General features: G+C 35.9%; 1 protein-coding gene across 1 annotated transcript in view; it reads right to left on the bottom strand.

Moving 5' to 3' along the window:
• The window catches only part of PREX2 (phosphatidylinositol-3,4,5-trisphosphate dependent Rac exchange factor 2), a 288,100-nt gene that overhangs the window by 41,515 nt on the left and 219,370 nt on the right, over positions 1 to 27,215 (bottom strand). The window contains exons 36-37 of the mRNA XM_025477924.3: positions 1,022 to 1,088; positions 581 to 771 (exon numbers count right to left, since the gene is read on the bottom strand). Of these exons, the coding sequence (XP_025333709.1) occupies positions 581 to 771; positions 1,022 to 1,088 (258 nt within the window). The remainder of the gene's footprint in view (positions 1 to 580; positions 772 to 1,021; positions 1,089 to 27,215) is intronic.

Genomic DNA, 27,215 nt, shown 5'->3' with positions numbered 1-27,215 from the left:
CTTGTCTAAGACAAATCACTTGCACTGGACCCCATCTAAAATTTCCCTTTCCATTTTCAGGAACGCATATTGTATGGGCTCCTGGATGTAAATTTGCCAAGTATAGGAAGAGAGTAGAAACCCCAAGGCAGCACCTACCTCACAACCACTGGATATAAAAACCCAAACACCAAAGGATGGAATGTCCATTAAGTGCAGAGAAGGAAGTTTTTCTTTGTTTGTTTGTTTTTTTTGTTTTGTTTTGTTTTTTTTAGCTACTTGCCAGCTCCTACCAGGCAAGTTCCTTTAGTTTGTATCTAAAGTATAAATCTTGTAATATAAATGCAAGGATGATAAGATTCTAGACAGATAAGATACGGTGATATAAATGTGGGATTGCATTCATTTGTAGATTAAATAGTCACAGAACATATAACTAAAGCCAGAAAACTGTAACGATCTGGTTTCCCAAATCTTATTCCAAATACATCGGAGTCCTTTGAATGTTTCCGGTTCTAATTTTGCATAACCAAAACATAAGAAAGAACCTCCCAGTGAATTCAGCATGAGAGAGGCAGGCAGGGCAGACCAGTTCACATACCTGTGCACACCGCTGTTGCACATGATGATGTGGCAAGCTCCCAGCCTGTTGCACAGCTCTGAGGAAACAGACAGCAGCCCCACCCCGGAGGCGCTGCAGGCTGTGTTTGCACAGGCCGCCGTGCGCTTGGATCTGATAAACGAGGCCACCAGTCGATAAAGTTCATCCAAAGCATTGAGAGGCCTCATTAGCTGCAGAAAAAAAGTGATCAACATAAAGTCCAACACATCTAGCAGTAAGAAATCCTTTTAGATAGGATACAATTCGCAGCTGTTACAACGTTTAATGAATAGTCTAAAATATTTTCCTTGCGGAGGTGATGGAATTGGAGGCTACAGATATTTGTAATTCCGCAGAATTATACAGAACAGCAGCAGAAAAATTAAGTAAGATAAGTATGTAAACGGCAAAACATTAGAAAAAGCACTCATTTCTTTTTACCTTATCTACATAGGCAGCTTTGGATGTGGAGTTTGGTGGTGAATTTGATTTGTCCAAGTAGAAGGCCCTGTAAGAATCCGAAGAATAAATGATCACTTACTGCTAGAAAAATTAAAGTGCATGGAGACATGCATGTTTCACTGACTTCCTTTTAAAAACAAATGAATAAACAAGTGTTGGACCCCGAGATGAATGGGATTGCAAAAAAAGTCAATTATTCTTCCATTCAGAAAAAATGACTCAAGAGGTACCTGAGTGGATCAGTCAGTTGAGCATCTGACTCTATTTCCGCTCAGGTTATGATCTCAGGGTTATGAGATGGAACCCCACTTCGGGCTCTGCACTTAGCAGGCAATCTGCTTGAGATTCTCTCTCTCTCTCTCTCCCTCTCCACCTACGCCATCCTCAGGCCTGAACGTGTGCTCTCTCAAACAAAATTTTTTAAAAATTAAAAAAAAAAAAAAAAAAGAAAAAGAAAAAAATGACTAAAGCCACCATCAGCTTTATTACATATTGTGTGGCCTCAGAGACATTACTTAATTTGTATATGCCTCAATTTCCTCTTTTGTAATTTGGGGATAACATCAGCTTCTATTTCACAAGCCTGCTACAAGATTAAATGAATTAATGTAAATAAATTGCTTAGAACAACCGTATATAACACAAATATTTTTTATTTTAGTATTTACAATAATATTATTATAAAAGTTGAAGAAATATATTTTCTTGCAGCTATTGGAAAACAGTATCTAGTTTTCATTTATTGTGCAAGATTATAACAGTAATACTCAAAAAACTAATTTTAAACAGGGTACTAAGTTGAATTCTTTCATCCACTAAACTATGCTCAGATTGGGCCAAATGGAGTCACCAAAGACCCTCTTCAAGGATACACTTGTTCTTTTTGTCACCAGGATGCATTGTGGTACCATTTTAATACACGAAATTGAATCTTAGTGGCCAGCAATAATTAAACCCAATTTCCAAAGAATTATTGCTGTTTTGCTTATTAGCTCTTGACTCATTACTAAACTGAAATTGTAAGGAAATGACCCATGAAGACAGGATACATTTAAGTTATATTTAATCTACTATCTTTGATGAAGCAAAATTATTTTCAAGATGTGAACACTTAATATTGATGTACCAAAATAAGTTCCATAATATTAGAATGATTGTCAGACAAGATATTGAAATAAAACTGATTAGGCTAGTGTTTTGGAGCACCTTTTAGAACCTCAAAATACTGTCAGATTATTACCAAACACATGAGTAGTAGAGGGCAAAATCTGTGAGACAGGGTTTTATGCCCAGAGTCCCCCTCTACATGCACATACATGCACACTCACCCACACAAACACACACACTTATTCCCATTAGCATTGTACCTCGTAATGATGTTTGGTGGTGTCTTTCTTTTTAAGATAAATTAGCATGGATTAATCTAGTTTTACACTTTAAATTAGGAAAACTTTAAGAGTCACTTCCAAAATGAAAGTTATGCTGATTCTTACTGAGAATTAGCTTATTCATGTCTCAAATACAAATTGAACAATAACAAAAATTTTACAATAGCTCTGCATCCAAAGTTGGTTATTATTTTTTGAACTCCTAAGGATTTCCATGTACCATCTTGGAACAAAGGTGGTGCCTCAAAGCTGGAACCCACAGAGATAACCTTGATCAGATGTTCCCATGCCTTTCAAGTGTGCTTGATAGAGAAAGCAATATGGTGGAAAAGAGTACAGGAGTCCATGGAAAATTATTCCCTCAGCCTAAATCCCACAGCTACCTGTTGCTCCTGAGCACATAAAGCTCCTAGGAATATGAGGATTCCACTCACCCCAAGCAGTGTTCTGCTCAAAATGACTGAGTTATGGTGGCACAAATGACTCTAACCTGGAACATCCATTAAGTGCCAAGAAAACATAGTTTCATTCAGCTGGCTGAGTCAATATCTATTAAGAGCATTGGATCAAGAGCAAAATCAAAGGCATTTGAGATACTTTTAAATTTTCTAATTTTCCCCAGTATCAGAAAGAGAGAAGAACAATCTAAGAGGATTGCTGGTAAGAGAAGAAGAAATGAGCCAGACTTGTATGAGGCACAAAAATACACCATAGGGCTGGGGTTAGATTAGAATGAGTGAGCCACTGAGAGAAGTCAAAGGAGCAGAGTCTTTAGCAGGGCCTTATAGATCCTGGCAAAGACTTTGGGTTTTAACTGGCCTCATTACCAAAAGACTGACTGTCTTAAAAACCTTATTACTGTGCATAAACATTCGTGTTCTCCTGAAAGTTCTGAGTGTCTCTTCGTTTCAATTACACAGCTACAGATTTAGGCGAATACTATGAAAATCCAGGTAGGCACCACCATATTTTGACAGATCCTGGCACTTGGCACTTTTGCTTCACCTTTAAAAAAAAAAATGAAACATTACAGATACAGGTGAGCTCTTTATTGCTCACCCTTCTCCACCCCACCCTTGTTCCAAACTCTCCCTCCTCAAGGCAAATATCACTCAGAAGCTGGCATTTCCTGCTTCCATGCTTCATGAGGTCACCCACACAGCTGGGCCAAATGGAGCTACCAAAGAATAGCTATGATCATTCTTCCAATTCTTGTCCACACTGATGTTATTAGAATTTCAACCTTTGGTGTTTTTATTTTCAATTTGCATATATGTGTTGGCTATCTATATTTCTTCTTTTTTTTGTGCATTTGTATTTCTTTCTTTTGTGTAGTCTTGACTTTTTTTCACATAGAAATTAGTTATTACTTTTTATAGCAAGAGTTAAATTTGGTGACATTTAGAAGTTTCTGCTCCTCTTTACTTTTTTTTTTTCTTGTTTTAAGCCCACACATTCTTTCTAGGCTTGCTTCCTCAAAATATCCAGTTTTAAAAGTCGGAAATTCTATTAATATGTTTGATCAGTGTGTCTGGTATATGTCAGCATTAAATTCTGGAATCCAGATTACAGGACATTTTTCCCCCTCTATACTGCTCTTGGTGTTTGCTCTCAGTCTAGTTGCCTTTGTTTGGGGGTTAGTCTATATTTTTTTCTCTGATAGGTTAAGATTTTCTTTCTATCCTCAATGTTCTGAAGTTTTACCTCAATGTGTTTAGGCATTGATTTATTGTTATTTATCCAGATAAAACCAGGTTCTCGGAGTATCTTTTCAATGTGAGGTGTATTGTCTTCAATTATAAAATAATCTCAGCTATTATTTCTTCACATAATCAGATTTGTTTTCTCACACACACTCTCTCTACACACACACACACACGCATGCACGCACGCACGCTTTTAAAATCTTATTTTCCCATGACTGCATTTTAGGTGATTTCCTAAGTAATATCTTCCAAATGAAAAAAATTCTGTCACTGTCAAATCTAGAGTTTGTATTTTCTACTGGGAATTTTATTTCAGTGACTATCTTTCACTTCTGAGATTTCTGCCTCTTATTTCATTTCTACCACTAATAGGTAACCTCCCCATAAGAACGTGAACTGTCTATGTGGATATGGTTTTTATTTACTTGGGATCATTCCTGTATCTCTGGCGCCTGTAATAATGTGTGGACCATAGTATTATCTTAATAAATATTTGTGAATAAATAACTAGATCACTGACTGTTTTTATTTCAGGATTTCCTACCTTTCTATGAATGGCAATCCTTTGTTAATATTTTGAGCACCCAAAATATGCTCTCCCAGGCTGTTTCAATATTTTAATTTCTTCCAGTCAAATTTATTCTCAGTGGTTGAATTCATTGGCTCTTTCCTAGTCTTAGGCTTCCTTTTGTGCTTTGGAATTTTGTTTTGCAGGTTCATTTGAAGTGGGAAGATTTTTATTTGGTTTTATTTAGCTTTTTGATATATGTCCAACCCCTATCTCTCATTATCCTTCTCTTACAAATGATTTTGTGTTCATTTTGTACCCAGAATCACCCATATATAATCAGTTTCATACTGGAAATTCAAATACTACATTGTGCTGACATCTGGATTATTATCAGTCACATTACTGAACCAATGAGTGACTGGTTCAATTCCCAGTTTACCAGCCATGTCCCTTTCTTCTTGCCATATAAGCTTTTCCTGACCTCAAATCTATAGTCTCAAGTAGTGGGCAGCAAGTTTTTCTTCCTCGCTCAGAAGCAGATGAGTCCTTCTCTATGTCCTGGCTTCAAGCTATAACGCTGGCTCTGGATCTCCACCTAGTGTAGAATGACTTCAATCTCTTATTAGCTTAGAAGAAGTTGTACTGGCCTTCTGACCACCTCCAGAGGCCTCAGCACAGCTTACAACTCATCACTTGCATTTTCTTTTGATTTGTGGACCACTGAGATGATAAATTATGAGCTCAGCTGTGACTTTTACATTTTCTGACTTGGGATTTTACCTAACATTGCTATATGTTTGGAGCAAAGATCGTGCTTCGAAGTCAGAACCCACAGAGATACCTTAAACAAATGTCCTAATGCCTTTCTTTAAGTGTGCTTGGTAGAGAAAGTAAAGCAATTAAAAAGAGTGCACAAATTCACAAATTGTTTAGCCTCCCAGGGTCTCAAGTATCTCATTTTTACAATGTATATTAAAATTATCTAACATGTATATGGCATAATGTTGAATATTAATCAAAATAAGAAGTACTCAGTGTGGCAGTAAGCAAACAGGACTCATTTGATAGTCAATAATAACTATTATTCAAGTACACACAGTGGGAGGCAACTCCTGGAGCATTTTTAAAGCATAGCAAGGAATAAAAGTAAGGCCAAAACTTTGTTCTTTCCTCTAAGGCCACCTACAATATTTTCTGATCCATATAAAAAGTGAAAATTAAGGTAGGTACTTGGAGTCTACATGATTCCATGATCAGGGCACAAATAGCGGTTCACTTTAAAAAGAAAAGAGCCTTTCTTTAGGTTAAAGAGGACTGTTATTTACAGGGCTTAATCAGGTGTATTTGTTGTAGAGACCTCAGCTCTTCTGTAGCTTGAATTATTTGGGAAAGAAAATATCCTGTAGAAGTAGTCCATAGATCATTAGGATCACCTATGGAAAGCTTCACTACAGAGACCTCCACTACAGCTGGTCACACTGAACAGTATTCCTACTTTCAGAAGTAGATGCTCCTTCAAAAAAAAACAAAAAAACAAACAAAAAAAAAACCCCAAAAAAAGTTGTCACTGGTTCAGCCAGTTAAGAGCAGGAATATGTGGATTCTAATTCATTTAAAATATTTGACAGAAGGGTACCTGACTGGCTTAGTTGGTTAAGTGCCTGCCTTCAGCTCAGGTCGTGATCCCAGAGTCCTGGGATTGAGTCCCGCATCAGGTTCCCTGGTCAGTGGGGAGTCTGCATCTCCCTCCCCCTGCCTCTCTGTGCCTACATGCACACTCTCTCTCAAATAAATAAATACAATCTTTAAAAAAAAAACCTGATTTGGTAGAAATCTCAACATTTTCAATGGGGCAAAATCCTTAAAGGAAAAAAAAACAGATTTTATGAAGATAGTCAGTAGAAAAATAACTTTTATCAATTTAAAATGTATAAATGCCCACAGTAAGTGAAACTTTATTCAGAAACAATCTAATCTTTTCCAAGTTGCTATATAGCAGAACTAAAATAGAAAAAGCATCTAATGATATAACTGTGCCCTTCAAAATACTCTTAGAAGACAAATGCCTCCTACAAATACAGAATTAAATGTATTTACTGATCCAAACTTGGGTAAATAGTTAATATTTGATAATCTATGATTAAAGAAAATAAGAAATCATTATAAAATATATTTATGTGCTGATGAAGTCTAGAGGAAAAAAACAGGAACTATAGCTACTTTGTTACTCTTAGGAAATTTACATAGCTAACATATATTTAAATTCAACTAATTATTTGTTAGAATAAAAATTTAGACTTGACGTTGCAACTAATTTAGGTATTTCCCATCAGAAAAAAGTCTGTTAGCCAGATATTTTACCATCCCTAAGGTTTATAGGTATTCACAGAACTTTGGTATTTTTCAGAGTATGACAAACTGTTCACAGGAAATAAATTTCTAATGCACTTCCCTTAATTATGAAAGTCTTACAATGCCCCCTAATCAGAATTTATGAGCAAGTTAATGGCAAAATTGGATTAATGCCCAAAATGACCATAGTTTATTATGCTTCTGAGGTTAGTAAGAATGAAGTCATGGTCCTTTGTCTCATACAGCAAATCTTATTGAGACATTTTGAAAGTGCTGCTGCTACTTTATATAGGCTGGACAGTAAGTTTCCTTTCATGCTACCATATATCAGACTTCATTGTCAACTTAGTAAATTAACTCTCCATATAAAATTGATACATTGTGATAATATTTTTTCATTTGGTCCCTGTGGAATAAAATACCAATGAAAGAAGCCATAATATCATAAGTTACAATATGTAGTGGTATAAATATATCCAAATCAAATAACTACAATGAAACTAATCTCGGGCATTTATCTCATACAATCTAATAGTGGAGACAGGTACATAGTTATCTATAATGCAAGGTAAACTCACTGACAGGTAAGTTTAAAGGTCAAAAAAGTTACTGGGATATACTTACATGAGGAAGAAGCAAGGCCATATAAATAAGAATATGGCATAAGAGTTGGACTTTGTCAGATGGATGGGATTCTGGACAGGTCAAAATAGGAAAGCAGCCATTTCAAATGGAGGCAACATCATGAACAGCAGAACAGATACAGAAGTGGATAGAGCCAATCTGGCTGAAGAGCAGAATCATATAAGGTAGGGAGAGAGAATGTTGAGTAAGTAGGCTGGATCCATACTGTGACGAAATTAAATATCAAGCTAAAGAATTATAAGTTGTTTGTTAAACAGTGGAGAGAAGCACTACACAGTAAACACTTAGCTACCAGTAAAAAAGTAAAAATAAATGGAAAGAAATACATGACACATGACATGAAAATTTAGGGAATTTAGAGCTGGAAGAAATCCTAGAAATGGACAGAATTATTAAGCATTCAGAATAAGACCATGGTAATGAAAACAGGGAATTGATGTTTGCCATGAGAGAGAAAATGAACTTGGGGAACACTGAGATTAGTTTCTGTAGAGTGATGCAGGTTAATATACTAATTAAAAAATTAGGAAAATGCTTTCTCAACTGGGTGAAGAATTAGGATCATAGCTCTACAGAGTCTGGCAGATACTTCAAAGGATCAGGTTTTCACAGAAAGAGAGACAATGCAATAGCTTGATGTAAAATATTTAAACTTATTAATTTTGTCATAGGGGATACATGGAGGTTAAATCAGTGACAAAAGTGACATTCTTCTCATCTGGCACCTTTTTTATCCACTTTTTCTGGGCATATTGGAGGATATCCAATTTCTAAGAGAGATTGATTAAGGCATAAAAGCCACTGGTGCTTTATAAATAAGGAGGAAAAACTATAGTATTCAGCTCAGCTCTCTGCTATATTCTTGTTTTTTTCCTCCAGATCATTGCCTATGAGATCACTCTTTATTTATAATAATTTATGAAAATTTCTTACTTGACCAGACACATCTATACTTCTTGTAATATTATGTCCTATCCCCAAATATTCTAAACCATATAAGGTAGCCTTTGGATTTTAACAGTTGCTCTGCATTTCAAAAAGGAGCTATAACAGTGTTTCTTCAATTATGGATATTAGTCATAGGCATAGTTAGATATATCATTATTACAATGGCATAGCAGTTGACTATAGCTGTAACTGGGTGTCTGATGAGTATTATTGTTAAGCTGTATTTGCCTACCATAGCACTTAAATTAGGAAAAAATTCTACAAAAAAAATATTATTGAAAGAAACTGATTTCTTATAAAAAGGAAAATCACCAGAGAGGTTCACCCTGTGCCCATACTATGGGTAAAAAACACATGATGAGTAAGTAGGTGGGAAAATGTTAATTTGTCCTTCTATCCTACCCACCTTCCATGGCCACAAGCATTTGCCCTGACTTTTCTGGAATGTGTTTTACTAAAAGTTACATGAAGAGAAATCCTGAGTAATGAGATAAACTTGGATTTGGTTGGATACATATGTCTTCTGGCTTGTCAGAAATGGAGCACCCAAGGTTACAGTCCTTAGAGAACTGCCTGTATCAGTGAACAGCTCCATTTCTACTTGAATATTGGGAAAAGAAAATTCCTGGCAGGCTAAGGAAACAATCTGCATGAACCACACAGGGAAAGACCTTCCCACATAAAAAAAAAGGGATTTTGGGGAGCCTGGGTGGCTCAGTCAGTTACATGTCTGCCTTTGGCTCAGGTCATGATCCCAGGGTCCTGAGATCGAGCCCTGGGTTGTTGGGCTCCCTGTTCAATGGGGAGACTGCTTCTCTCTCTGCCCCTCCCCCTCCCCCTGCTCATGATCTCTCTCTCTTTCATAAATAAAATCTTAAATAAATACATAAATACATAAATAAGTAATGGATTTCTCTGAGACTTCTCTGATGCCCTGGAAAGAAAATCACAGTGTCAGAGGTAGTGGGGCTATGCCCTGTTACTCTTTACTGCTGTTGATACCCTCCTATCACTCTTCTTTTGATAACCTTCAATCAGTGAGTTCACTGTATTAAAATCCTGTTGTTTGCTTTCCAAACACTCCTTTACTGCATTCTGATTTTTGCTCCTCTTTTCATGAGTCTGCAAGGGTGATATTTCTTTCTTACACCTGCAACATTCATATATCACCACAGACTTAAAATGTTGCATGTGTACATATTTTCTAATGGTGACACTGTGCTCTGCTACTGTAGAGCACGATCTCTGTGGAAATGGACAGAAAAAGTCAATCCTAAAAAAAAGAAAGCTTTTCCAAGAATAAAGTTTAACTATATTACAAACAAAACAACTCATTACACCTAAGAAAAACAATAAAGCCAAGTAATAGTTCTATTTTTAAACTAAGTCTATTTAATTTGACAACAATTAGGTCTCAAGAAAGTTTGGCACCTCCATATTAAAGGGTAATTTTTAGATTTAAAATCATAAGCCTTTTTAAGTTTAAAGCCATAAAAGGCTCAACTGACATGAGGTTGACAGATCAGCTTCTCCTCCTCCACATCTTTCTCTGTACTCCTTATTTGACTCCAATTGACCTTCAAAATTACCTTCCTAAAGCACAGAGAGGAACATTTTATTACCTTGCTTAAAGTCATTCAGATTTCCCCAGTACCCAAACCCTACAATTTGGGCATTCAATGCCTCTCCTAGCAATCTACCAACAGACTTCCTCTTCCCATCTCTCTTATCTCCCTCTTTGCCCTGCATGTTCATGCTGGATTCCCCCAAAACAATACCCACCCACAGGAAAACCTCCACACCTTCTCTCATATTATTCTATCTACGTGGAATCCCCTCTCATATCCTCTGCATGTCAAGATTCTTTTGATCCTTCAAAATCCTGCTCAAATATGGTATCTTCTTGGGAACTTCCCAACTGAAACAAATGTATCTCACTATATGACACCTGATTGCACTCACTCTGTCATCTTTGCTAGACTGCATACTCTCAGGGGACAGAGAAGCATTTTTTTTTTTAAATTTATTATCCTAGAGTACCTGGGTGGCTCAGTCAGTTAAACATCTGACTTCAGCCCAGGTCATAATCCTGGGGTGCTGGGATCATCCCCCCATCCAGCTCCCTGCTCAGTGGGGAGTCTGCTTGTCCCTCTCTCTCTGCCCCTCACCCCTGCTCCCACACTCTCTCTCAAATAGATAGATAGATAAATAAATAAATAGATAGATAGATAGATAGATAGATAGATAGATGGATAGATAAATAAATTGTAATCTCATAACCAAAGATGGTCCTGGACACATGGGAAAAAATTGTAATCCCATAACTTGGTATAGTATTGAAGTAAATTGAATTTTATTTCATTCAAGCTGCAAAGAAGTTAGTTACCATACTAACAAGCAACTGAATATATATGTGACTTAAAAGAGGAAAATAAATATAATAAATACTTTTAAAAATTTATTTATTTTGGGAGGGGAGGGGCAGAGGGAGAGGAAGAGAGAGAATCACAAGCAGATTCCTACCCGAGCATGGAGCCTGACATGAGGCTTAATCACATGATTCATGAGATCATGACCTGAGCCAAAATCACAAGTGGTATTCTTAACCGACTGGGGTTAAGCATCCCAGGTGCCCCAAGAAATACATTTAATGTTTAATTTATAGACAAAATGATTATTATGCATGTTTTAAGAAGGATATTTGAGGGAAAGATTCTTTTTAAGTTTATAAATATTAAGCTACATCTCAATTAACACTGAAGTACAATACTTAAAGGAAAGTGTTTAAGAATCATTGGAACCTCTAATTAGAAAGGAACAACACCCCTCAGTGAGAGACAACTATGACCAGAGGGTCCCTGGCAAGAGTCACAGTAGTGTTGTTTCACCTATAAACAACTCTAGCAAAAAAGGATCCAGCAAAATAGTTATTTAGTTATGAATAAGAAAAGATTAAAATAAACATGATTGAGCACAATTACATTGAGATTTTAATTGCCCAACTCCTAGCTTTTATATTTTTATACTAGAATCTATAAAAGAGCTATGTTTCTCTTTATTTTGTAAAATTCAAGGCCCTAAGTACAGTATTTAACACACACTCAATGTTAGTTAATATCATAATTGCTATTCATTCTTCAAAACTTTTACATAAAAATTATATATAAGGCATACAGTATGACGATCTGATATACATATACGTAGTAAAATGATTACTGCAGTCAAGCTAATTAACATATCATCTCCTCAGTTGCCATTTTTTTAATGAGCTGAATGGACATAAATTTACTCTCTAAAGCATATTTCCATTGCTCAACATAGTATTAAGTACAGACACAGGTCCATACATTACTTCCTCTTCCCTTTCTTCTCCTTGTTCTTCTAGATTCCATATATAAGTGAGACATATCGCAATCCTCTTTGACCTATTTCACTTAGCATAATGCTTCCTGGTTCACTCCACTCTATTCTGGTCTGCAAGTCTCTACAGAGAAATCCACTGTTTGCCTATGGAGGTTTCTTCTGTACATGAGGAATATTATTCTTCCTGCTGTTTTAAAACTCCTTTGTCTTTGACTTTAGACAACTTTATTATAATGTGTCTTGGAGAAGATCTTTTTGTTTTGAAACTTTTGAAGGGCCTATGTGCTTCATAATCTTGGATGTCCAAATCTCTCCCCAGATTTGAAGTTCTCAGCAATCATGTCTTTAGATAAGCTTTCTGAGCTTTTCTCCACCACTTTACTTTCTGGGATCCCAGTAACATATAGGTTGTTTCTTTTAATGGTATTCCATAATTTATGTAGGCTCTCTTCACTCTTGTTCATTCTTTTTTTCTTTTTCTTTTTATATTTTCAAGTATCTCGTATTTGAGTGCACTGATTTTTTTTCTTCTGCTGTTAAGCTCTCTATTAAATTCCACAGTTAAATCATTGTATTTTTCAACTTTAGGATTTCTGGTTTTTTTTAATGGTTTTTATTTCTTTTTTGAACATTTTATTTTATTCATGTATTGTTTCCCTAATTTAATTGTGTTTGCTTGTACTGTGATTCACTGAATTTCTTTAAGAGAATTATTCTGAGTTTTTTTGTCCAACCATTATAGGTCTCCATAATTTAGGGTCAGTTACTGGAGATTTATTAATTTACTTTGGTGGTGCCATACATCCTTGATTATTCATGATCCTTATGGTCTTGTGTTGGTGTCTGTGTATTTGAAGAAGTAGGCAACTCTTCCCATCTTTATAAACTGGCTTTCGCAGGGAAAACTTTTTACCAGCTAAACCATCCAGAGATTCTGGGGTAAGAAGGGGCATCTGGTGGAGTCCATGAATGAACAAGTGATGCCTTAGTCAGCAGGAGGCAGGCTTGGTATTGAGTCCACAGAGTTCAACGATGCCTGGTTCCATAGGAGCCTCTCTGGAGCCTGGGGTTTGTAGGGATTGGCATAGGTATAGGCCTGGTTCTAGGGTTCGTGGTGAAGTTGGGTGCTCACTGCACTCTTTTTTCCCCATGGGGAGTGTGTTTCTCTTTAGGCTGGGCTAATGAGGTTTGGGGGAAGGGTGGTGGGGTTAAAGTAATGCATATTTTCTTATTTCTATGATCCACTCAGGTACTATAATCCTTCACCCAGAATCTTTTGTTCCTGTTAAGATATTTTTGTTCATGTACAGTTGTTCAAATTAATGTTTCTGTAAGTTGAGGAACATTGGAAACTACTATGCTATCATCTTGCTGGCATCACTTTCCATTGCTATTCATTCTTTAAGACCCACCTTCAATATCACCTCCTCTCTCAAACTTCTTCAATATCTTTAGGGTAAAAGGCTCTTCCATTTCCCTAGCACCTAGTACATTTCCTAACTATCCAGTGAGATCTACTGTTGTGTACTGCAAGGATTTATTTACATCCCTCCTAACTAGAAGCACCTTGAAGACAATGTACAGTTTATCTTGATTATTTCATTACTGTGCACAGTACTACCCACAAGTGTGAATGCTTGATATATTTTGGTAGAATAAATGAACTTCCTAAGTTTTCTAAATTAAATTTCCTGAATTTATTGATAAGTGACAGTTCTAAACCATTTCCAAGGAGAATGGGTCTTCCTTAAAAAAAATAAAAAGTCTGTGCCAAAAAAATTGGAAACCATCTACATGAATGGTAGCTATTGGTCAAGAAAAAAATTGCCAAGCATAATAAATTTCCCCCATCTCAGAATATATATACACTCTATTTTGCTTATGAACTTTATAATAGGAAAAAGATAACTGTAGGAAAAAGGTCACTGCCCTATCTTTAACCTCCAAAGTGCTTAATTAAAATCAGCTGAAGCAGCATGGAACTATCACTGTCTTCTACAGTATTAAAGAAGACAACTATTCAGAAGTGAGTCTCATCTTATAAATAACCGTAGACATCTGCTTCAGAGGGAAGGGCAGGGAAAATATAATAAAACTAGAAATATGAATATACAGATATTAGAAAGATGTCCTTAGCAGAATATGGGAAATGAAAATGCATTAACTAACTAATGAGACTGTCTTTTGGTAATTTCTTTCCTCAGATGAGCAAACTGATCAAAGGTAAGTTTTAAAGAACTATTTGGAATTGAATATAATCTCCATGAAGGCAGGGACTACATCATATTTCACGTCTGCCCTGTATCTTAAACACTCCCGAACCCAAAGCAGTTGCTCGGTAAATATTTGTAAAATGAAGCAATAAGTAAAAAATTTAAGAGCAAATGAGAATCAATATTGATTAACAAGGAGTAGTCTCATGCACTACTGAGTCCTTCCCACAAAGAACAGTAAGTTCGAGCAACTTCATTTTTAACTAGATGAACTACTGAGAAGTAAATAAATTTTCACTGACTCTGTATCTTTCAGATACTGTTTGATAATCTCCTTCCTCTCCCATTTATATTTCTCCCAAAGAAGTGTAATTTGCTAATCCCACTTCCAAACTTTCAACCTATTCCCCTCAACTGATTGTATCCAGACCTCTACCTACTACCCTTCTCAAAACATTCTCCCTAATGATGTCAGGGCCAATGACTTTACACTGGCCAAATCCAGTGGACAATCCCAGGCATTGTTTGAATATCTTCTTATATTTAGCACTCTTGGTCCCCCTCACTTTTTTCACATTCTCTCTTCACTAAGTCTTTTGACATTGGCCTGGTGCTTTGTTGGTTTTCATATTCTCACTTAAGCTGGTCTTTTATGCCTCCTCTGTGGGCTCCTCTTCCTTACCTACTTACTCTTCCAGCATGTTTTCTGCGCCACCTCACTATTCTCACTGTGAACACATTCCTGAGTCATTTTTTTTCCTCTAAGAGACCCAAATATGTACACTTCTAAACACCAGATTTGTGTCTTTGTTCATTTGTTCAATGAACAATAATAATAATTTGTTCATTTGTTTAATAGACAATAATAATAATAAGTTGGGCACAATGGCAGGTACTACGGGTAAAAGGGTGAAAATAAGACAATTATTTACATGTAAAGAACGTACATTTGAGAAAGGACAATAAACAGGTAATTCCGGTTCAGTGTGATAAGTGATCCAAAAAGGTTTAGCAAAGTGCTAAAGTACATTAGTGAGTATTAGGACAAATAGGCAGTAGGCAAAGGAATGAAGGGTCTTTAATGCATAAGGAGAATCTTAAGAGTGAAAAAAAGAATTGTCCATTGAGATCATGGAGTTTAAGTCTGTAAAAAAGCTACTTGATAACCTGGGGAGAGGGGAAGGCATGAAGAAATGGCAGTTGGGAGATTACTCAGCAGATATAAACTGCAGTTGAATGAATGAATAAATGAAAGAAAGAAAAATAAAAGGAAGGATAGAAATTAAGAAAAAAGGAAAAGAGGGCAAAGAAAGAAAGGATGAGGAGATAGAGAAGAAGACAAATGAGGGAGGGGGGTGGGTGAGAAAGGGAGAGAGGGACAGGGAGGAGAGAGAGAAAGAGAGAGAGAGACAGACAGAGCCTTAACCCTTATTTGTCATGGAGCTACTATGTTGTATTTTTGGTAGTAGAGAAGAGGCAAATGATGTGAAACTTAAAAGACTTGCCCCTTGTCCTTATTGTTGATAAACTACTGTAAATCTCCCTAAACCTCCTGAAATCCTATGGCATTAAGAGACTTGAGAGTAAAACAACAAAAACAACAGAACAAAACAGCTAACCCTTCACTCTGGTTTTCTGTACATAAGAATATGTTTCAATACTTTCATTTGATTATTTTGACAAACATTTTTTGAACATCTATTTGGGTATCAAGCAATGTTCCCATGTTTTAGGGATAAATCCATGAACAGGTTTCCCTCAGGGAACTTGCATTCTGGTATGCATAAGGTGTTAACTTGTCTTTCCTTTCCTGGTAAGGGTCCGAAGAACCTGACTGCAGCAGACTTTGTGGGACAACAGAAACCCCTAATGCTGGCTCTTCCTGCATCTTCTTCTCTACTATAGTGAGGCCCTGTTCCCAGTGTTGTCTTCAATGACATTTTGTCACCCCGACACAGGGCAAACTTGCTCTCAGACTCTGCCCTCAGCTCACTTTCCAGTTCTCACCCTAGTTTAGGGAGCACACAAAAACATAGGAAAGGTCAAAGCTACATCTCACACTAGTAATTATTGCTTTTAAATCCCAGCCCATGTCTTTCAGCTAAGTGCCACTGAAAATGTGGTCTGCAGGCTTAAGTAAAGAATTTGTCAGCAAGAATTTAGAAATTGTGTAACACTTTACACTGTCTCAACACCCAAAGCATTCAAAAGCACTTATTTATTGAACAGGTTACAGACCAGTGCAGTAAGTCACAGGTGCTGTGAGTCACAAAACAGCCATGCACAGTAGGGCTGCACAGCAATAAGTGATATTTGAAGGTTAGTTTGTCAGCTATAAACCAAAAGTGTATAAAAATTGAAAACAAACATAAGAATTTGTTTTTATCTAAAACTCATCACCTCTATGGTCATTTTAATTATTAATCAGAATTTTTTAAATTGATGGTTTAACATGAACTAAATTAGCAAAATAAAATTGGTAATATTTGTCCATAATTTACAGGTGAGGATACAATTTCACTGGCTTTTTGTTAAGAACTTGCTCTTAAATCTTTTTTCCCCTTCCCATCAACATATCTCTGTGAGATTGGTTTTCTTCTACTGAGTTATTAAAACAAGCCTGGAAAGAATTTAGGTGTACATTTCCCCCTGCAAATTACACTGACATCCTAACCTAGGTTAGTTACTAAACAAGAAACTAGCTCATTTCTCATATTAAAAGCTTTAAATATTGGTATGCAGTGTTGTTCAAAGTATAAAGATATACAATATGGGGAATTACAATTTCATTTTTATTTATTTAATTTTTAAAAGATTTATTTATTTTAGAGAGAGTGAGTGTTGGGGAGGGGAAGAAGGAGAGAGAGAATTTCAAGCAGACTCCCCACTGAACATGGAATCCAACTCAGGGCTTGATCTCATGATCCTGAGATCATGACCTGAGCTGAAATCAAGAGTTGGAGGCTTAACTGCCTGAGTCATACAGTCATCCCTCATAAATTTTATTTTTGAGTGCAGAATAACAAGAATGGCTTTAAAAGCAATCATTTATTAATTGCCTAAAGAATCCAGTAGCATTCAAGATGCAGTAAAGCAGAGCTAAATGCCATTATGTTCCATTTAGTTTTTAATTACACATTGTATAAAAAGTTCCTGCTTCTAGCACTCTCATCCAAGGTGTTTGGAAGTGTTCCGCCCTCTTATCCATAGCAAAGCTGGGCAGCCATCTTTTCTGTCTTGGGCTAAATCTAAGACTGGAAACACAGCTAAGGCTATGTATCCTTCTGGATAGTTTTCCACGATCCCCTCTTATCGTTTTAGTTTTCTGGTGTGAAATCAAATGCAATATCTGACTTATTCTCAGGAGCATTTCTGTGCACAAATAAGGCTCTTCTAGCTCCATTTTGCATAGTTTTTTAAAGCAAGTTCTTTGTCCCACTGGGAGACAGTTCCGTTCCTTCTCCACTGGGCAATGAGGTCAGCTGTCCCAACACACAAAGACCTTGAAGAAACCAACGGGTTTCCTTCCACGTAAATCCATCTCTAGATACAAGTCTTTGTGACTTGTTACCCTTTACATTAAGCAAATACTGAAGATTGTACAGACTTCCTCTCAGCTAATACAACAGCTTATGAAGCATCACTAGCTCCAGTGGACAAATAAGGAAATCAAGGCTCAGAGTTATTAAGAACTTGACCTAAGTTGACTTGACTAGTTGTATGACTAGTCAAGAGAAGAGCGGGGACTGGAATCCAGATTTGACTGACTCTCCATCCTCAGGTATATTAATGAAGCAGGTAATACCCAATCAGCAGCTCTCTGTTTCTCCTTATTCATATTACTGCAGAAATTCCATATTTATTTCAAACTAACTAAAAAAATTTTCCCTATGGCCTAAATGTCACTTGGTCTATTAAGATTATTTCTGTTTTGTGGGCACCTGAGTGGCTCAGTGGTTGAATATCTGCCTTTGGCTCAGGTCGTGATCCTGGGGCCCCAGGATTGAGTCCTACATCAGGCTCCCCATAGGGAGTCTGCTTCTCCCTCTGCCTATGTCTCTGCCTCTCTCTGTGTCCCCCAATGAATAAATAAATAAAATCTTTTTTTAAAAAAGAATATTTCAGTTTTTTTCTCATTTGGCTAATAAGAAACGCAATGAATGTCATTAGATCTACTAAAAATGCTTCTCCTTAAGACTAGCAAGGGATTTGTTCATCAATTATCCTCCATTGTGTTTTCTGAATGTGTCTGTCTAATTTTACATCTGAGTTCACTGATATCTCAAGTAGGTGAAGTTCAAAGCTTATACCAAGTGAAGAACATCTAATTTACTATATGGCTTTTAACTTATTAATGTATACATAATTATATAAAAAATGCTATGACCAGAATAGAACTATAGGCTTATAATTTTACATGACTAAAATCTTAATATTTGAATAAACAAATGAAAATATCTTAAGCTGGGTATTATTCTATTAAAATGTTTAATATTTAATTATAATCTGTCATTTTCATTATATAATTTTAATATATTATTATATATAATATTACACAGTATATGTTTCAATACCTTATTTAGGAATTTGATGCAAAGAACATGACTGATAATGCATTTTGATTATTTTTAAAATATATGCAGATGAATTCTCCTTCTTTGACACTGTGTAACATTCCATGAGGTGCATTCATTACAAGGGCAGAAATACATTAGTGAGTTTGAGTCACAGTCAAAGATACTTTTGTTTTCAAATAACAGTGAGATCCAACTACATTAGTCCCTTTTGCCTTTTTCTTCCACTCTGGTCTTTGTCATGTCTTCTTCTCTACTTCTACAGCTATGGAAACATTTCTTTTCAGAGAAAACAAACCAGAATGCCTCCTAGTCCTTTAAAACACCTAAAAATTCTCCATTTTTTTTTCAGAGGATTTCACATGTTTGTGTTGTACTTAACTCTTTCATTGTAAGTAATTAAAATCCCATTAAATCATTTCCCTAAGGCACACCCATTAATACTGGGATCATTTGCTACTCTGGAGAAGCAGTGGAGCACTGTAACAAAAGTGTCCACTTTAGAAGCAGAAATAACTAGTTTGAGCCTTTGCCCCTACTGCAGTTACCTGACTTTGAGCAATGCATTTAACTTCTCTGTATGTGAGGTACTATCGCCTGGGAAATCTCATGCATTATTATTATTTTTATTTACCTTTTATGTGAGTGTTTCCAGCCTACTGGATAGAGCCTCTTGAATGCAAATGCTCTGTCTAAAATCCAGTTCAATTCAGTATGTTGCCACTCTCAATCTTGAAGGAGATTCTTCGGTTTCCTCCCCATATGGGACAATGATAATGGTGTCCAATCCAGGGTCTCTCTGTCTCCCACCATGTGTATTCAATGAGGAAGACTTTTTTCTTACTTCTCAAATATTTCTAAAATCTATGCCTTCCTCTCCATCTCCATTTTTATCTTCTGAGATGCCAGAACTATTTTAGTAGCTTCCTAACTAGTCTCTCTGACTCTAATCTTGTTCTCACCCCTAATTTGACCTCAAAGTGTTCAGTTTAAAATGCAACCCACCACTGACTCCCCCTGAACTGCTTAGAACTCATAAGCACCTCTCTAACATGTGTGAGCCTAAGCTCCTCAGTGGCATCTATGGTCCTCCTGCTCACCACACCTGCTTCCTTTCTACCCTGCCTCCTGTATTGCCCCATTATGTTTCTGCAATATCTTTGCTCAGAATGTTCCTTCCCCCTGAGAAAGCTTCTCTACCCTGCTTCTCTTAGCCCACTAGCCATCATGTGTCAAAACTACTCCATTGTGAGCTCCTCAGTATTCCCTAGGTGTTCCTCTTCTGTGTTTCTGGGCATCCTGTTGCCTCCACCATGGTTTTTAGTAGGGTATTTAAAAACAGCCTGTTTACCACATTCACTCTTCCTCTCCTTTCAGATTCTCAAGGACATATTGTTTGATTCATCTCTGCATTCTCAATGCTATACACATTCCTGCACTTGCATATAAGTGTACAATCAATACTGTTGAACCATAAAGAATACTCTCAAAACACAATGGGAGTGGCTAAACACTATGTAATGTCAGCACTGACATTATAGTCCATACCATTCTCCAAATATTCTGCTGAAGTCATCATGACATCAGTCAGAAACCCACTGCTGTTTATACTCTTCTGTCCTGGCTTGACTGCCCCAACTTTTGGTACATACAAACATTTATTAGACACCTATTAATAGATACCTTATCAGCAACGATAAAAGAAAAACACAAGGTGAAAAGGAGAAACAGATACACATAAAAAGAATATAATGCATGATATGTTGTTATAATAGAGGTGTACAAGGAAATATAAAGAAAAACACTAAGTTAGGGGAGCTGGAAAAACCTCTTGGGGGTGAATTTTAAGGTGTGCCGAGAGAGATGGATCGGAAATGGCCAAAGCAATTTAGCAAATTAGAGTCATTCTGGCTGAAATTACCAAAAACCAAAAAATATATTTGATTTTCCTCCTGAATGACTGACAGAATGACACAAACTTGAATCTACAGAAGACAGAATTTTGCCCTCAGTTGAAGTTGGGTGGTCCATGTAAGTAGACAACCAATTTTATAAATATAATGTTCTATGCTTTACACAAATCATGATCTTCAGTAAATTCATATTACTTCCTTCTAGGTCACGAATGATTATATCTTCTGAATCAAAAGCTTTGGGCCCAAGCTAAATTTCCTGACTGGTGTATGGGCAAAGCTTCCACAGTATATCCACCAAACAAAATTAGTCTGAAATGTCAGCAAAAAGGAACTGAACAAAAGCAATAGGAAACAATTCACTGGAAAAGCTTGACTAGGATGACTTGAATACAATTTTTTGAAGACTGTCCTTGTGATGAGCTAGAAACGTCAGCAGAGTTAAAAATAAAAATCAATCTTGCTTATATAGCACTGACAATTTTTCCTCACAGAGTATATTTCCCTAACTGATTCTTCAGGGTATGCTTATTTTCTATGTGACACTTCCTAGCTCTCGTTTAACAAAGAAACTTTGTAACCAAAGAAACTTTGTAAACCAAAGAAAATTCTGAGCAAAAAGAATTTTGATCTTCCTTTTGTTTTGGTGAAAACAATAGCATTTTTTTCTTTTAGCTTTGAGATAGAGACAATTCTCTTCAGAATTTTTTTTTTAAAGTTATTTCAAAGATGATCTGTTTATCCTTGTCAGCCAAAATATCTATTCATCCTTGATAAATATTATCACAATGAAGGATTTATCACAAAAATGTGAAAACACAGTTAATTCTAATCTTATTTGTTGCCCTTATCTAAAAATTGCATTAAAAATTCCCTTAACATAACATAAAAATAAAGATTAGATATAATTATGGCTTCTCATAAACAAGTGAATTCATCTGAATGCAGACAAGAATAAGTACAGTCCAGATAAACTAGAGACTATATGCATAAATGTATATGCAGTCACATCACTTCCCAAAAATAATAAATGATCTCAATAACTAATATACATGCATAAATGTATATGCAGTCACATCACATTCTCCGTAATGGTGGCAACGTTTAATAGAATTACAGTATTCTTCAAATAAAGAAGAGATATGTTGTTCTCAAAAGTGTCACTATAATTTCAACTTTATCTGGTCTTGTCCCCTGTGAAATTTATGAACCTTCGCTACACTGATGATTTTCTTGAGAGAGGTCTCCAACAGAGTCAGCATCTGTACCCTTCAAATAGCCCTAAATCTTCTGGATATAAAAAGAAGTAGACTGGATACTGGAATAAATTCAATAAAATGCTAATAGCACAAAAATAGAAGACCATTACATTGCAATTAACCTGATTTCCAATTCAATTCATCTATTTTTATGGTACTTACTATGTACCAAGCACAGTGGAGAACTAGGACCTGGTTGCCCTCATATATATTGAGCAAGGCAGGTAAATAACACTCAAGTCAAAATAAAACAAATGAAATCAAAGAGATTGTTAAGTCTTAAAAAAGAAAGTGATTAATTTCAGCTGAGGCTATAACTGAAGGCTTCCTGCAGGAAGATAAATTTGAGATGGAGCTTAAATAATTATACTCTTTTAGCACATGGGAACAGAGCTGAAGCATGCCCTAGGCGACAGCTGGCTTAAAAGAAATTGAAGAAGAACTGTTAGTGAAGGAGGTATGGGAGGGATTCTGTTCACACATCTGTCTCACGCCCCTTTTCCTCTTGAATTCTAGTCTCCACACATGTTAGATTTTCTCCTTCCCCTTTCAGGATTTTTACACATGCTCTTCCCTCTGTTAGGAAATACCCCTTCTGCATACCTTTATCCCCCATTCCCTGTCCCTTAAACACTGCAAGCCCAACTCCTCCTTCAAATCTCTGCATAAACATTACTTCCTCAAATCATTCATTCCCAAAACCTTCAACCATCTTCCCATCCCACCCCCAATTAAGACTGATCCCTTCTTACACACCTACATAGCATCTTACATATTCCCTATATGTTTTTCATATATTGCTGCAAATTATGAGTAAAGATTTTCTTTAATGTTCATCATAACCCACATGTAAAATTTTCCTGTATGGCAGCATTATCTTGTCTACTGTAATGGCCTCAATGTGAAGTGCTGTTCCTGGTACCTGGTGGGCATGTAAGATCTGTTGAATAATTATCATTATCCAGCAATTCCTTTAGATTTACACTGTGTGAGAATCTATCATTTACATATAACTTACATTCTGTAAATGTTAAATCCTTTATATAATTCATATATAGAAAAGGAGTCTAGAAAACTTTTAAGGCTTATGAATGAATTCAACTTTTTTTTGTAGACTTAGATGTTTTTCTCTTGCTATTGAAGAATGACTTCTAATATAAAACAAAATTCACAACCTGGAAACTCCATGTTCCTGGTCTGAAAACAGAAAGAAATTGAATATAACATTTAGTTTACAGCTTGTCTTACAGAAACAGAAATATGGATGCATCTTAAAATATAAAAAAAAATGAAATTCAGCTGAAGGACAGAATAAAAAACAAATATAAAAGTGCTATGGAGGAGATAAATATGCATCTGGAGTGTTTCCAGTTAATAAAAAAAAAAAATCACATCATCTAATAGCTCTAAAAGCTGCAGCTTTATAAAAAAAAACAATTGGAGGATAAAGGCATTATTTATATTCTATTTAATGTTCTCTGTCTTGCTTTACTTCCTTCTCCCTCTCTTACTGCCTCTATCTCAGATTTCATTAAATACATACTCCTGTTGATTTAAGGTAGCTTTCACAGTTCTTCATCAATAGAACAACCAAAATACTCCATTTCAAGCTTGGATATACTGTCTGCTATCTAAACAAGGACTAGGTAAAAGGGTTTTGTGGATTAAAGACTCTGAGGGAAGATAGAAAACAGGAATGGGGGTGTGATCTTATGAGTAGAGATAGGGTGCAAAGGCTCAGGTCCTGATGTTCTTTATTTTCTCATGCTGTTTGATAGCTGTACTTAAAGACATAAAGTGGCAGTGAGTCTATGCCACCCTTGGTATCTGCCTTATGCCAAGAGGACATATTCACTGACATTTCTTTTCCTTGGAGGTAGAAAGAAATGACACATTTCATGGAGGCGCTATCATGGGAATACTCAAACACATACATACTTCTGGCCAGACATTTCTCAGCTGAAAAAATTGTTCAAAATATATGGCTCTGAGATTGGTATCTGTATAGCATTTCTTGTTAACAAAAATAAGATTTCCATCTTCATTCTGCTTGTTATATAAACTACACTTTGGCTTTTAATTAACTTTAAAGAAAATTCTTTATCCACAAGGGTATACCTTAAGAGAATATAGGCTTTGAATAATTTCTTGCCTTATTTCTGTAAAGAGATGAATTTACATTTAGATATCCAAAATTATAAGCCCTAAAAATTCAGTATGCAGTTATCACTTCCCAAAAATAATAAATGATTTCAATAACTAATATACAACTTGCTTCCTTTTACTTTTCTATTATAGTTCACTACTGATTTTACACTGAAAATAATATTTAAAAAAATAATCATCTAGACCTCTCAAAATGAAAGGAGTACTTTAATACACAGAATATTGTTCCCATTTACATTACATTTTATCTCATTGGTCACCACGCAGTGGTGTTTTTGCCAATAAGTAGGATACATTAAAATGAAAGGGCTTGATAATGATAAATGACAATTATGTAGGGCAGGAAAAAAATGATGCTAATGGGGAAGATGGCTCATGGCCAGAGGGAATAAAGAGGAAAGCCTGACATAGAAGAGAGAGAATGAAACAGCATGAGGATGGAGAAGGCAGGGAATACGAATCCCCTTCCTCCTAAATTTCTTGATAAGAATTTCTGAGTTAAACATTTTATGTTATTATTTCTTTGTTTTTTTTTCTTCTCTAATTTTTAAATTTAAATTCCAGTTAATTAACATACAGTATAATATTAATTTAAGGTATAGAATTTAGTGATTCATCACTTACACAGAACATCCAGTGCTCATCATAAGTGTAATCATTAAATCCCATCACCTTTTTAACCCATCTCCCTGCCTATCTTTCCTGTAATAACCATCAGTTTGTTCTCTATAGTTAAGAGCCTGTTTCTTGGTTTGCTTCTCTTTTTTTCCTGCTACTTTCATTTGTTTTGTTTCTTAGATTCCACATATAAGTGAAATCATATGGTATTTGTCTTTCTCTGACTTATTTCACTTAGCACAATCCACATCTTTGCAAATGGCAAGATTTTATTCTTTTTTATGGCTGAGTAATATTCCATTGTGTATATATGCCACATTATTATCCATTCATCAGTCAATGGACATTTGGGCTCTTTCCATAATTTGGCTGCCATTGATAATGGTTCTGTACACATTGGGGGACATGTATCCCTTTGAATCAGTATTTTTGTATCCCTTGGGTAAATACTTAGTAATGCAATTGCCAGATCATAATGAAGTTCCACTTTTAACTTTCTGAGGAACCTCCATACTGTTTTCCAGAATGGCTGCACCAGTTTGCATTCCAACCAACAGTGCATGAGGGTTCCCCTTTCTCCATGTCCTCATCAACACCTATTGTTTCTTGTGTTGTTAATTTTATCCATTTTGACTGGAGTGAGGTGATACCACATTGTAGTTTTGATTTGTATTTCCCTGATGATGAATGATATTGAGCATCTTTTCATATGTCTGTTAGCCATCTGTATGTCTTCTTTGGAAAATGTGTATTTATGTCTTCTGCTCATTTTTAAACTGCATTATTTATTTTTTGGGTGTTGAATCTTATAAGTTCTTTATATATTTTATAAACTAATCCTTTATCAGATATGTCATTTGCAAATATCTTCTCCCATTCCAGTTGCCTCACTGCGTTTGAGGAAGCATAGAAGACATCAGGGAGACCCTTACATGGCATTATTTCTAAATAATCAAGAACTTTGTCTGATTTGGCATGGGAGGGTAACATTTTAGAAAGAGCTATTAAACATTTCTGCTGGCTCAATCTTGTTCATCAGAGATAACAGCTAAACCACAGTATCTTCAGGCAACCAGTGTCAGGGCTATGATGCATATGGCAAAGACTCCCAGGTATACTGCATGGTATTTCCACAGAGACTGGAGGAGGAGTGGTCAGACCAGCTGGCTCACTTCAAGCAAACTTCAACCATTTTGGATATTATTTGCAATAGGAGCATAAGATACAAATGGACAGCAGTAATTCAACAAAAACTTTCCACTGGCTTCTGCATTATACTTACAATAAAATCTATATTGCCTACAATGGCCTTCAGGCCTACATCCAAGTCTCATATCTCTCTCAACATAACATGCATCATCCTTCTTAACGTCTAAATCCTCCTCATCTCCTTTGTTCCTCAAACATAATAAGCTTATTCTAGAGATTACATATATCAATTCACTGTTTTGGGAAAGACTTTCCTCTAATTTTGACAAGTCTGTTTCCTTTTGATTAGGTTTTCTGTCCAAATATCACCTAATAATTAAGTCATTGCTAACCACCTCTTCTAAATAACCAATGTCCTAGTACAGGAACTTGTTTTAGTTTTTCTTCATAGCACTTTTCACTATCTGCAATAATTTGTTTATGGATTTGTTTACTTATTCATTTTCTGTGTTTCTTGATATCATAGGAATGGAAACTTCTTGAACACTGAATCAATGAAAAAATGATGGTTCAAAATCAGAGCAATTGGGGGCACTTGATAGCATCTGACACTTTAGTAACAGATCATGTATTTTCAGTGTATCATGTTCATTCCAGTAACAAAGACGGCCTAACATAGCACAAAAAGTATAGACTCTAAAGAGAAAAAAGTCTGCAATTTAAATCTTGGTTTTACTACTTATTATCTAGGTAAATTTGTGTAAGTTTCCCATTAAGTGAAGATGATAATATGGAACAAATTGGTTTATTAAATAATCCACATAACTCACCTAGCATTATGACTGACTAAATATGTTCTAAAAAACTGATATATATTACAGCTGTTATTATCTTTTATTTTAAGTGGCAAATTATTTCCTCCTATTCTTTGCTGTTCTGGAGAAACCTCTATAATAGAATGGAATCCATTGTTCTTCTTGTATAGCATCCCTACTTTGCACTTTTTGTGACAATCTATTGATCTTCTGTGGTGCTAAGCCTACCCAAGAATAGGCACATGACTTAGGTCTGGCTAATGCGTGCCTCCTCAGGTCCTTTGCTGGAACTCTTCATGGAGGAGTATTGGGGGTAGACACCTTCTCTTCTTTGAATGCAACACTGGTCTTCATTGACCATCTTTACCCATATTTGAAACAACCTTGCCTAATAATGAAGCCCACACAGAGGAAAGAAGTACCAAGGGACAGGGAAAGAAAGAGATTTTTGATGACCATACCCTTGGAACCAGCGGTGCCTAATGCAGCCACACCCCTGGATATACTTGTTATATATGCCAATACATTATTTTGTTTATGTCAGTTTGAGTTT

This window comes from Canis lupus, chromosome 29 (assembly GCF_003254725.2).
Source record: "Canis lupus dingo isolate Sandy chromosome 29, ASM325472v2, whole genome shotgun sequence".
Lineage (NCBI taxonomy): Eukaryota > Metazoa > Chordata > Mammalia > Carnivora > Canidae > Canis > Canis lupus.
The sequence above is the reverse complement of the archived record's forward strand: the minus strand, read 5'-3'. Positions and strand labels throughout refer to the sequence as shown.